Raw genomic sequence first — 12914 nt, forward strand, 5'->3', positions numbered from 1 at the left:
GGCTTCTTTTCTGCTTATCAAGTATTTGGCATATAGCAGGTCTGTATTTGTTTGCCCATTTATGTATTTATGTATCATGCATTCAGTCACTTGATCTTCACTCAACAAATATTTCCTAAGGGCCACTATATGCCAAGGATTAAGAGAGAACAAAATGTTTATGGTCTATGTCCAAGGGCATTCTGTCTAGTAGAATTAGATAGTAACAAATTAGTTAAGCAGATATCTTAAATGCATTTTAAAAACTGGGGCTGTACTGTGAATAAAAAAAGGCAGCATGATTCTATCAGGGGTTACCACAAGGAATCCTGCCATGGTTAAAAAAGGCTTATATTCATTTCTTCCTTTTCAAAGAAGGTAATATTCTTTCAACAATTTTTTTCTTTTTTTTTGGTGGCACTGGGGTTTGAACTCATTTATATTTGCTGAACAGACATTCTATCACTTGAACCACACCTCTAGCACTTTCTATTCTGGTTATTTTTGAAACAGGGCCTTGCATTTTGCTCAGGCCAGCATGCACTGCAATCTTACTTATGCTTCCCGCCTCCCCCAACCCTCCCCTGATCCTGGTAGCTGGGATAAAAAGTGTATACTACTCTGCCCAGGTTTTTCTTTTGAGATGGGGAGAGTTGTCTCATAAACATTTTTCCTTCTTAAATCAGGGTTGGGCCAGCTAATGGTGGCTCCTAGTTACTCAGGAGGCTGAGATATGAGGATCACAGTTCAAAGCCAGCCTGGGCAGGAAAGTCTATGAGACTTATCTCCAATTATCCACCAGAAAACCAGAAGTGGTGCCGTAGCTCAAAGTGGTAGAGCTCTTAAGCAAAAGAACTCAGGGACAATGCCCAAGCCCTAAGCTCAAGCTCCATGAGTGACCCTTCCTCCCCTACCCCCCCCCAAAAAAAATCAGGGGTTGACCTTCCATGGTGCGGAGGTGACAGGTACATGTTACTACATCACTCTTTGACTGAGATGGGTTCTTTTTGCCTGGGCTGGCCTTGAGCTATGATACCCCTCAATCTCTGCCTTCCTAATAGCTACAATTGTAGGCATGAGGTACTAAAGCCTTCCCTTAGACTTTTTCTAGTAAGCATATTCTACTATTTCACTCACAAATATGTAAGAATACAGATACTAGTAAATAGTACTTTCCTGGGTAAAAATATTCCAGAAAAAGTATCTTGGCTAACATTCAACATGGCACTTCAAGTACAAGAGGGTATGGTAATTAGATATTGAAATATGATTATGACAGGGGCTTAATCATGTCCATGTAATAATGGGAGAAGCTGACAAAAATTTCTACACTTTTGATTCAAGGAACTGCTACATATATCTTTTTTATTAACACTGGATATTAACTTAGAGAAGGGTGATTACTAAGATCTAATTAATACTGAAACTTATTTATAGTACAAAACAGATTTAAGAAACTAGTAAGAAAAATTGGTTCATAGCAGTGCTGAGATTTTTTTCCCCCATTATGCTGGTATAAGTTGATTTATGAAAGAATATAAGTTCATATTCTAATGCTTAATGTTCTGATAATTACATGTAAAGCTAGAGCACAGCATAAAATAAGATTATAAACATGAATAATCAGTTTCCCCAATTATGTGCTCCCCTATTTCTAAGTCATTGCAAATACCATGTTCTAGGGTACATGTTCTCATTTCCTTTCCTGACAAACCTTTATGTTACTTGATATCTAGCACAGGCATCCAAAGGGTAGATCTGACTGTATGTCAGAGGAAAAAGCAAATGCAGCTTTGAAAATGTCTTCTCACTCCTGGTATTTGAGTGGAAGTGCAACTTACTTCCCTCCTGTAGATCAGAACATATCCTAAATTGCTTCATGGCAGCACAGTATTGCTCATGTTCTTATGCTGGAAAAGAGTGAATGACTTCCTACCATTCAACTGGTCACTAGTTCTTAAGACAATATTTCAAGTTTCATCTTGTCTAAGCTTTCTAAGAAACCACCACTGGGGTGGTGCCTCTCTTTGTCAGTGGTGTATTCAGGACATAACTCTACTTTAAGTGGTGTCACATTGTGATACATATATAGGGCTATCTCTTTTGGTTTACACACTTAGATCTGACATGTCAGATCTTGAGGACTGACATTCTATTTTTATATTTGAGATCTAAAAGCCTAACACACCCTTGCACCTAGAAAATCCAATGAATCTCATGCTATGGCACAGCCAATGCCTATCTAACTTTGTATTTCCCTTACCTGGGATGATGCCAGCAAAAAGTTACTCAAAAAATAGTTTAGAGAGTCAGGCACTGGTGTAATCCTAGCTACTCAGGAGGCTGAGATCAGAGGATCACAGTTCCAAGCCAGTCCTGGCACGAGATCCCCCAATTAACCATCAAAAAGCTGTAGAGAGTAGTGGCTCAAAGTGATAGGGTGCTAGACTTAAGCGAAATGCTCAAGGATATTGCTCTGGTCCTGAGTTCAAGTCCCAGGACACACACACACACACACACACACCCCACACACACGCGTGCACGCATACACATTAGAATGATACTTGTTACTGAGAATAACTATTGCCAACTTGGAATTGCCTCTCTTCTTTAAAAGCATCAATTTCACAGTATATTACAGTGTAAATTAGTGATAAAACGTTTATAGCTATTTTAATGCTTGTATGTGAACATAGTGTGCAGTAGGCTCTGTGTTCAGAAAAATACAGTCTTAACATGGTTTAAGAGAAAATTGTAAAAACAATTAGGTGCAACATGGCTTAGAAAACTTACATCAAACTCCTTGGTTAGAGCAGGGTCAGGCTGATGGTGCATAGAAAGCAGTTCTTTAGTAATAATTTGAAGATTTGAAGGGGAACTGTCTGCCAACATCACAAGGACTTCATAAGCTGCCAAACGACTATTCACTGTACTACACCTACAAGTAAGACACAGCCAACTTCAACACTAAATCAACATTGAGCCACTTTCTCAGTGGGGCCCTCTCACCATCTTTCCTTTTGCTTTAGTTATTTTTTTTTTCCAGATAGGGTCTTGCATTTTTTGCCCAGAGCTAGCATCAAATAACGATTCTCCTACCTATGCCTCTTGTATAGCTGAAATTTCTGCCATGAGCCACCATGCTGACCTTACTGGTTGGGATGGTGCCTCAGTATCTTTCAGCCCAGACTGTTCTCCCAATTCCTACCTCCTGAGTAGCTGGAATTACAGGTATGTGCCACTCTATCTAGCTAGACATAATTATTACAATATGTTTCCTTTACTTGTTTATGTCCAAGTTAACCACAATATTTGTTTTTCCCATTAGATGATGGTACACTTTTTCCATGCTATGTGTAAGGTGGGCTTCATACTAAGCCCTTTGCATGCATTTCTTTACAGAACACATAATATCTTCCAGGACACAGATAAGATAGGAGAAAACCTCCAAGTTAGAAAAATCTTTTTTGGACTAAAATTTTGAATTAGAATTTTTACCAAAACTGAACACAACGTGCATTTTCCATACTTTGGATGAAAATCCTGTTGACTGATGGCGGCACTGCCAGCTGGAGAATGACTATTTAAGATGATTCTAGAAGCTCGGAAAAGGAAGTCATCTAACAACGGTTTAATGAGTGAAGAACCTGAAATGAAGCATAAGATTCATGTTAAAAATGAGCACAAATTTTAATTCAAAGATCCTACCTTGTGCTTTCCTATCAGAGAAGTAAAGGCACCCAATAGCAGGGTGTCTAGTTTAATGAAACATTGATTTTATGTATTATCCCACACTGAGGGAGGATTGGACACAAAGGTGGACAAAGGAAGGTGCCTTCCTTATTTATAAGCCTGGGATACAACCACAAAAGGAGCCAAGCTCTCACCCTGAAAACATCAATGCCAAGCACACTACAAGGCAGAATGAGTTAGAGAGTACATACAACGGTTTATGAAACTTTTTAAGCATTGTCTTCTTCAGGAAAAAAATTACATTCCTTCCTTTCTTGTTAAGAGTCACTTTTCTATATAGCTAAAAAGTTATTTTGTAGAATTTAGTTTGTGTTATAAAGGAGATAATTAAAATTTTGATTTGTTTCCTAAATACAATTTGTAATACTGGGCATATGTTTCCAGATTATATATGTGAGTATATGTGATTCTTCTAGAACCACATATGTATATCACCACTAGGAATATGGTGGTTGGGGGGAACTACTATCCCCCCAAATATAAGAATAATCCTTAAAAGAATTACAATACATAATGTAATAGATTACACATTATAAAGTATATAAGGCAAAAGGGGACCTACTTGGATTAAAATATTACATGATACAGTCATTTGGAACACTGTAAATTTCTTTATGTAACTTGATGGCACAATTAAAACTAAGTTTGCTAGCCAATCAAATTGCAAACGTCAGTTTTTTGTAGAACACTTAGCAACTTTCTTATTATTCCAGTTAATAGTCTATTGTGACAATCACTGAGAACTAAGGTATTCTGCCTTATGAAATGAAGCAATAATTACCAAGCATTTCCTTTTCTGCCCCACAGAGTGAAAGGAGGGTCTTAATGAGCCTCAAATGTCCTGCCAATAAGATGTTGTCTGCTTCACTGGTCTCACATTCTGCTGTGCGATTAGGTTCAAAGTTATCTAGCCACATAATTTCATCTTCAAGCATGGTAGCTGGGCTGATTCGTAACTGCTCCATTTCTGAAGCTAAAAAGGAAAAACTTCATTACAAAGAAACAACTTAAAATGAGCAAAGCCAGTCCTAATTTTCACTTTACAGCCTCAAAAATTTGTCGTTAATAAACAGCTATGCACATGGACTATGAAGGCATAAATTAAACCCTGCTGACTCCCTTCCTGCACAGGCTGATGTGCTGCAAGAGAATGGTGTTAAATGAAGGAGATGACTCTTGCTTGCTCTGAGGAAATGCCTGCTTAGGAAACAACACTCTTTTGGAGAAGAGTAGAAAGCTAGGAGGAAAACCAACCAGGGTGAAGCTTGGCAAAGGAGAAAGAAATCAACAGCAGAGCAACAAAGGCAGTTTCTAAACAATGGGCCAAATTCCTGAGACCTATTCATTTTTTATGGTAAGTAGCTCACCCTGAGCAAACAAATAACAAACCCTAACAGCAAAATTCCAAACAAAACTTGACTTGGAGGGCAGAGGAAAAGTGATTATACTCTACTTTCAGTGCATCAAGAGAAGAAAGCAGTTCTCACAGGGGGAGGGAAGGATATGATGCTACAGATTTAGTCAGAGCTGGTCTAGCAGCAGACATGAACCAGTCTCTACTACTTCCTCACATTGTAACCTTGCTTATTCATTTATGCAATAAGGATAACACATACCACAGGATGCTCTACATACAGTGTATCATACTAGCACTGCTTTACAGAAAATACAACCAAATTGGCAAGATATATTAAGAAGGTATTGTTTCAAGTATATTAAAAGATATTAAGCTGGGTACCAAGCTAGTCAGGAAGCTGAGATTTGACAATTCCAGTTGGGAGGCAGCAGGGGCAGAAAAGTTCATGAGACTCTTATCTCCAATTAACCACCAAAAAGCTGGGAGTAGAGCTCTGACCCAAGTAGTATAGTGCTAGCCTTGCCTGTGATAATAGTTTAAGTTTACAATAAGTAGAGAGTAGAACCCTAATGCTTACTGTCACCTGTTAAACAAGTAACTAAATGGACATGGTCTAACATCTGTAGATAAGACAGACCTTGTTTCTGAGTTGAAACGTATGTGTTGACCATGTCACCCAGTCTCCAACAAAAGCATTGTTAGTGTACAGCTCAGAGAACTACACTGTTTGAGAAACTCAGGAAACCAATAAAGACAATTTAAGAGATGTTCCTGAAGATTATCAGTCATTGTATCTTTGTATCTAGCATATGAAGGAGGAAGACTTTCATGTGGAAATTTTAGGATTAGTGCTGGGGGAAAGATTCTAGAAGCCATTCTATTTCTTCTACTATGGAGGAGAACTAATCATACACTTTGACCTCCAGGAACTTCATAACAAAATTCTGACTATGTGGGGATTTTGGCCAGTGTACATGCAAGGTATGATTTTATCCTCCCAACTTTGACATACTATTGCAATAAATAGTTTTTGTTCCTTCTGATATTGGCAATTAGTGTTTCAACACTACCAACTAACTCCCCAAAACGATACACTATTCTATAATCACCTGATTATGACTTTCATCTCTATAAACATGCTTCACTATGTTTCTTCCTCCGTCTAGTGATCTACCTTTAACAATGTCAGAATATATTACGCTTTGTAATAGTTCTGCATAAGGGTCATTAAAATAGAAGCCTTTGAAAAAATTTTAAATTTAACGAATCTTCTCAAACACACAAATAACTGAAAATGATTTGGTGTATAATCAAAGAAAACCTCATTGGTACATGGGCTTAAATTCTATTTTCTTTTTTTAAGTTATTTTTTATTAGTAGCGGAGCTTCACTGGGCATTTCTACACATGTAAACCATAAACCGATATCCTGATCAACATCATCCCTCCCTTCCTCTCCCCATCCTACTCTCCCTTAAAACAACTTCACAGGTTTCATTATTCTACTTTCATAATGCTTATGTTATTCAAAAAAACCCCAAATTTTAAACAATTACTATAACTCATTTACATCTGAGATAAATAAATTATATTAGAAATGTCTGTCTGGCTTTCAAAGTTAGATGTTTACTTACTTGTCAGATCATCTAATAACTGGCACCTCAAATCAAAATACTCCATACACTGGGACAATAGTCTAAAAACAGATAGTTTACAGGTTAGTAAAAGAGGCTGACTTGAAAATAAAAAGCATTTTTATTATTAAAAAAAGACCAGAAACAGCAAGATAATTTTCCTATGCACAAAGTAACTTACATTAATTTAAATTCTATTATTTTAGTATAGAACATATTGAAGGTTTTGTTAACATACATGTAAAGCAATAAAGTTGTAAAGAGTAGGAAAAATCTGTATTTTATTTTATGTAAATATAAAAAAATTTAATTTTCACTGTAAGCCATCAACTATTCTGTACATAGTACTGTACAACATTTTTCTTTCCTCTGCACAATGAGTCCATTTCATTATGACATAATTGATTCTTCACCAATCTTCATATGTATTAGTTAAATCAGTTCTCTGTTTCTTAGACTACATCTATTCACTTAAAAATATTTAATTTCACAATTAGAAAAATTCACGGAGTACTTGAGAGGTAAGGAACCCCCCTTGCACTAGCACTATCCCTTGTCTCGTATCATTAACCCTTTGGATGAACTTAAATTCTATCTTGGAAAGGAAAATTTAAAAATAACACTGATTTCGTATATGTAATATTCTGATTCTGTTCATTCGTTCATTTAAGTATCAACAATTCCTAGTAGGAACCCATCAAATTCCTAGAACTGTCCTAAGGAAACAGTGAACAACCAGAGAACAAGGGAGACAAGATAGTAAATAAAAAATATACATGTATGGGCCAAGAACTAAGAAGTATTAAAGCAGAGTAAGATGAGAAAGTAGGAAATTATTTTACTGTAATTACAGTGGTTCAGGGCACAGCACAGGTTTTAGAATGAGATGGATATTGCTTTCTGTCCTGGTTCTACTAGTTACAATTGGTGTCTATGGTCACTTTTAATCCTCTTAAGTTTTCTAACTACTAAAATGACTGTTACATACTAGAAATAAAATGTTTGTATACACACAGAAGATATACAGTCAAGCATGTACTAATGATGAAATCATATAATGAACCAAGCATTATGGTTATAAAAAATGGAGATAATAAAATGGCCAAACTAATTTGGCTATTCTGAGGGTCAAAAGATGAAATGCAGCTAAAAATTGGTGGCTCAGGTCTATAACCTAGCTACTCAGAAGGAAGACTCTGGTTTGAAGCCGGCCCAGGCAGAAAAGTCTGTAAGACTCCATCTCCCAAAAAGCAGCGCCAAAGGCATGTTTCAAGGTAGAGTGCTGGCCAAGAGCAAGTGAAACAAGCATGAGGCTCCTAAGTTGAAATATCAGCAAAAAAAAAAGTTGTATGAGACATAATGTTCAAAATTGTAACAAAATATGATTAGATATTTCATTTTACATGATATTAAGCTGTTCTATAATTCAATATCCTGCTGTAGAAGATTTTGACAATTGTTAAAAACATCTCACCTAGTACATTTTGTTCTTGTCTTAAAGTTTAGAAGAATCTATAAATCAAATTCTCAAAAGTTAATTGTATTATATAAACTGGTTTATAAAAAGAATAAAACTATTAACTTAAACTGTAAAGATAAACACACAAAAAAATCCAACTCTAAGATTTCAACTGAAAAATCATTTGTCTCAAGCTAGGTGCTTGCTCGTGGCTCACCAGCTCAGCAGGCTGAGATCTGAGGATCATGGTTTGAAGCCAGCTCTGGCAAAAAAATTCCCTGTGACTTCATCTCCAAATTCATCAGAAAAAAAGCTGGGCTGTAGGTAGGCATGGCTCACGGGGTAGACCACTAGCCAAGCAAGTGCAATGCCCTAAGTTCAAACACTCATACAGAGAAAGGGGGAAAATCACTGTTTTTAACAAATAAAAGCATCATTTACTTAGGAAAATCTACTGCAGGTCAAATTTTGATGACTATAAAACACCAGTAAGTTTTAGCTAAAATATTAATATTTTGTAAGCATGATCTTTTTTTTTTTTTTTGGCCAGTCCTGGGGTCTGAACTCAGGGCCTAAGCGCTGTCCCTGGCTTCTTTTTGCTCAAGGCTAGCACTCTACCATTGAGCCACAGTGCCACCTTTGTCTTGTCTTGTACATGTGGTGCTGAGGAATCGAACCCAGGGCTTCCTGCATGCTAGGCAAGCACTCTACCACTAGGCCACATTACCAGCCCCTAGTATGATCTTTTTCTAATAAATCAAAAGTCTGGACTTCTCTATAATTTGGAAAGTTAACATGGAAGTTCAGAAATCCTTTGTGTAAAATAAACTTGTCTGTCTTACATACCTCTGATTGACTCCTCTCATAATACTAGTTGGGGACCAGAGAGGCAGCTGAGCCGTAAGAATGACACCCAAGAGGAACTGATTTGGTTTCTGCACATCTGGATGGGTTGAAGTATCTGTCTGACTAAGAGTGTACAGCTGGTCACAGGCAACTCGACGGATCTAAAATTATTAGGGGCAAAGGACACATGTTATTAGCATTCAGAGGTTACTTCCTGCACTCCACACTACTGACCTATTCAAGGTACTGAATGATATTAGAAAGGTATGGATGTTCCAGTTTTTAATGGAAAACATCTACCACGTAAATAGGTAAAAAGTATGGACCTACAGGGTGTGGCTCAAGTGGCAGAGTGTTTGACTAGTATGTTCAAAGGCTTGGGTTCAATCCTTATTAAACCCCACCAACAAAAACAAAAATCAAGTGTGGTCTGTAAGCTGATTCCCCAAATTATTCTACTAGTCTATGCTAGTCAACAGGTTTATAACTTAATAAAAACAAATTTTTAGAAAACACATCTCTTTAAGTGTTAAAAAGTTCTTTTTGGGGCTAGTGGCAAGAGTGCTTGCATAGTATACATGAAGCCCTGGGTTCAATTCCCCATCACCACATATACAGAAAACGGCCAGAAGTGGCGCTGTGGCTCAAGTGGCAGAGTGCTAGCCTTGAGCAAAAAAAAAAAAAGAAGCCAGGGACAGTGCTCAAGCCCTGAGTCCAAGCCCCAGGACTGGCCAAAAAAAAAAAAAAAAAAGGTTCTTTTCAAGGACAGTAAGAAAGAGTAACATCTAATGAAATTTCAAGGTTTGGTCTTTTCATATTTTGGCCATGTTGATGCCCTTCCAAGTTTTGGACATTCAACACAAGCTGTAAGAGTTTGGCTGCAATAAACCTCAATTATTTTTAACAGTCTTTTCTTGGGATATGCATGAGGCAGCAAAAGGGAGAACTATATACAGTTCAGTCACTTTTACTTCATAGTGGTCTGTAGCCATTCCTTTGTACTCCTCATGAAGTCATGGTATCCACCAGAGTCCAGAATGGAACAAGCCTACAGGTGATTTTTGTAAGTAATGCAAAAAAACAAAACAAAACAAACCCTTACCTCGGCACTTGCTGATCCGAGCAGAATATCAATGATAAAATCAGCAACACAAGGCAAGTTATAGAAAGATGCTAATCATAAGAAAAAGGAGAATTAGAGAGAAGAAATAAATTAGGTAATGAATTTTCAATTTTTTGAGTTACTTCTTTAGGCTCCACTTAAATGGAACTTTAGCTCTTCTTTCTACACAGAATCAAAATCAAGTTCAGGACCTTCCTTATCTGTGCCACACTGCTTATCCCATGGAATTTTAAGTTTGCTCCAGAGGAGGGGCCATGTCTTAGTTATTACCTTTGTATTGCACACACGTTAGCACCACAGTTGCACATACTAGTTACAGAATAAATTGTCTTGACAAACTATCAACACTTTTCTTTTTGATCTGAGATTCAAACACTTGATCTGAAACCTTCACTCATTTGCTGACATTCTACCATCTGAGAAAGCCTTCAACCGTTATCAATACTTCTAACTATAAAATATATCCTTAAATAAACTCAGAAATGATGTAAGATAAAAGCAAAGAACAAAGTTAAAACTTGTAAAGATAGATAAAAATTACTTCTAGGTAAATCAAAGAGTATGGAATACATTTTAAGAGTCATTTCCTAACATCATACTTTTTCCTTTTGATGCCTGTGCTAGGGCTTGAACTCAGGGCCTCGGTGCTGTCCCTGAGCTTTCCTGTTTGAGGCTGGTGCTCTATCACTTGAGCAGTAGTAGAGGTAAAAGTGTCATGAACTTTCCTGCTCAAGCTGGCTTTGAACCATGATCCTCAAGATCTTAGCCTCCTGAACAGTTAAGATTATATACATAAGCTACCAGCACTCAACATGTTATACTTTTCATACACAAGTTCCAAGGCCAGTCTTATTCAGAGAAAATCCTTTCAGATATGATTTTAATGTTTCATAAATGTCTAGCTACTTCTGTGCTTATCTTAGTCATCTTTATCTTTGGTTTATACAGTAGAATGGCTGTTCTAAAAACACATTCTACATAAATGGAAGTCTGAACTTGGTAGTAATAGCTAAGAATGAGGCTCCTGTGTCTTTCAGCTTCTAAAACGTCATTCCTGACTACTTATTCATTAAAGGCCTGTTACATATCAGGCCAGGGGCTGGGGAGATTCAGTAGGGAACAAACATAAGTCTCTGTCTTTGTAGAGCTTAAAATCTCCATGCAGAGGGGTTGATGATAATAACATGATTATATTCCATGCCATAAAGAGATAAATGATGTAAGAAAACAAAGAAAGGGGTTTGAGCAAAACTAGGGCAGGTGTGGAAGAACAACAAGGATGGGAGTTTAGATAGAGCAAGAAGGAGAATGTGCTTACAGATCAGAAGAAAGGTAGGAATAAAGCCATCAAGTGTTACTCCAAGGCTGGCAGCCAGAGTACATGGAGGGGGGAATTTCCCTTTACTTAGGGAAATCTCTTTAGAGAGAGCCAAGATGAGGAGTTCAGTTCAGTTTCAGATAGCTACTAGATCTCAGAGTAGTCAGTGAGTGCTCAGGTCATAAAACTAGGATGCAGCCCATCAAGTCAATACCTAGATGGAATTCAAGACTATGAAATGGGAGGGGAACAACAAGACAATGAGTGCAGAACAGAAATGATGAGGGACTAAGCTCTGATTATTCTAATGTTAAAGGTCAGTAGCAGCCTTGCTCTCCCAAAGCCAACAATAAAGATAAAAAGGCTAATCTTAATGCTCAGCGGGTTTTTTTTTTGTTTTTTTTGGTGGTACCAGGGATTGAACTCAAGGCGGTAGCCTTGCTCAGCTGACAAGCTACCATTTGAGCTATGTCTCCAACCTTGATTTTTGTGCTAGATATTTAGAAGATGGAATCTCACGAACTTTCTTCCTGGGCCAATTTCAAACTGCGACCTTCCAGATCTCGGCCTACTGAGTAGCAACATCTGGTAAGTTTCATAGTTGGGTTTTTTTTGTTTTTGTTTTTTTTAACAGTGGAGTCATTATCAGAAATTGATGTATAATTCTAGTTACACACTTTAGAACCATTAATCTTGGGTGTTTGAATTCCTTAGCTAGACAGAAAGCTCCTACAAGGCTGATATATTCTTAAGACACCTCTGTAAACCCTATGTGTAGATGGAGCTCATGCTTTTTCAGTATGACTACTGTGTTATATTCATTATCTGCTCCACACGCCAACTCTGCTCCCATTACTAGAAGGCATTATCCATGAAGAAATGTAAGCAATTCCTAACACAAATTCAACTTGCCCCTGACAGAAATGAATTACAAACAAGATCTTCCTACCTAGTTGCTGGCTGCGCAGTTGTAGGCATGTCACAAGAAGAGACAAAGCCTCCCCGGCAATCAGTGAGTCTTTGGTAGACACAGACTGCTGTCGGACACAGATTCCCGCATGCAGGGCTATTGGCTCTCCTTCACTTCCAGAGCTGCAATTGCTTCCTGGAAGAAGGCAAGGGAAGATTTTCTGTAGAATTTAGAAGAATTCAAAATGGGTTTACAGCCAGGAAGAGTGAAACATGCCTGTAATACCAGCTACTTCAGAGATGGATCAAGAGGATAGCAGTTTGAAACCAGCCCAGATAAAAATTCAGCATTACTCCATCTCAACCAACAAGTCATTGTGGTTGGGTGTGCATATGATTCTAGCTACATGAAAGGCATAGCTAGGATGACTGTGGTCTGAGGCTAACCCCTTACAAAAATGAGATCTATCTGAAAATTAAAGCAAAAACAACAACAACAAAAAAAAAACACGAGCAAAAGGTCATGGTTCAAGTGGC

General features: G+C 37.6%; 1 protein-coding gene across 2 annotated transcripts in view; it reads right to left on the reverse strand.

The window, feature by feature from the left end:
- Usp24 (ubiquitin specific peptidase 24) overlaps positions 1–12914 on the reverse strand; it is a 124935-nt gene that overhangs the window by 36345 nt on the left and 75676 nt on the right. For both annotated transcript variants that reach the window (XM_048351409.1, XM_048351408.1), the window contains exons 36-42: positions 12418–12573; positions 10130–10200; positions 9028–9188; positions 6723–6784; positions 4514–4705; positions 3509–3626; positions 2773–2917 (exon numbers count right to left, since the gene is read on the reverse strand). In XM_048351409.1, the coding sequence (XP_048207366.1) occupies positions 2773–2917; positions 3509–3626; positions 4514–4705; positions 6723–6784; positions 9028–9188; positions 10130–10200; positions 12418–12573 (905 nt within the window). The remainder of the gene's footprint in view (positions 1–2772; positions 2918–3508; positions 3627–4513; positions 4706–6722; positions 6785–9027; positions 9189–10129; positions 10201–12417; positions 12574–12914) is intronic.

Source organism: Perognathus longimembris, chromosome 7, assembly GCF_023159225.1.
Source record: "Perognathus longimembris pacificus isolate PPM17 chromosome 7, ASM2315922v1, whole genome shotgun sequence".
Taxonomy (NCBI): Eukaryota; Metazoa; Chordata; class Mammalia; order Rodentia; family Heteromyidae; genus Perognathus; species Perognathus longimembris.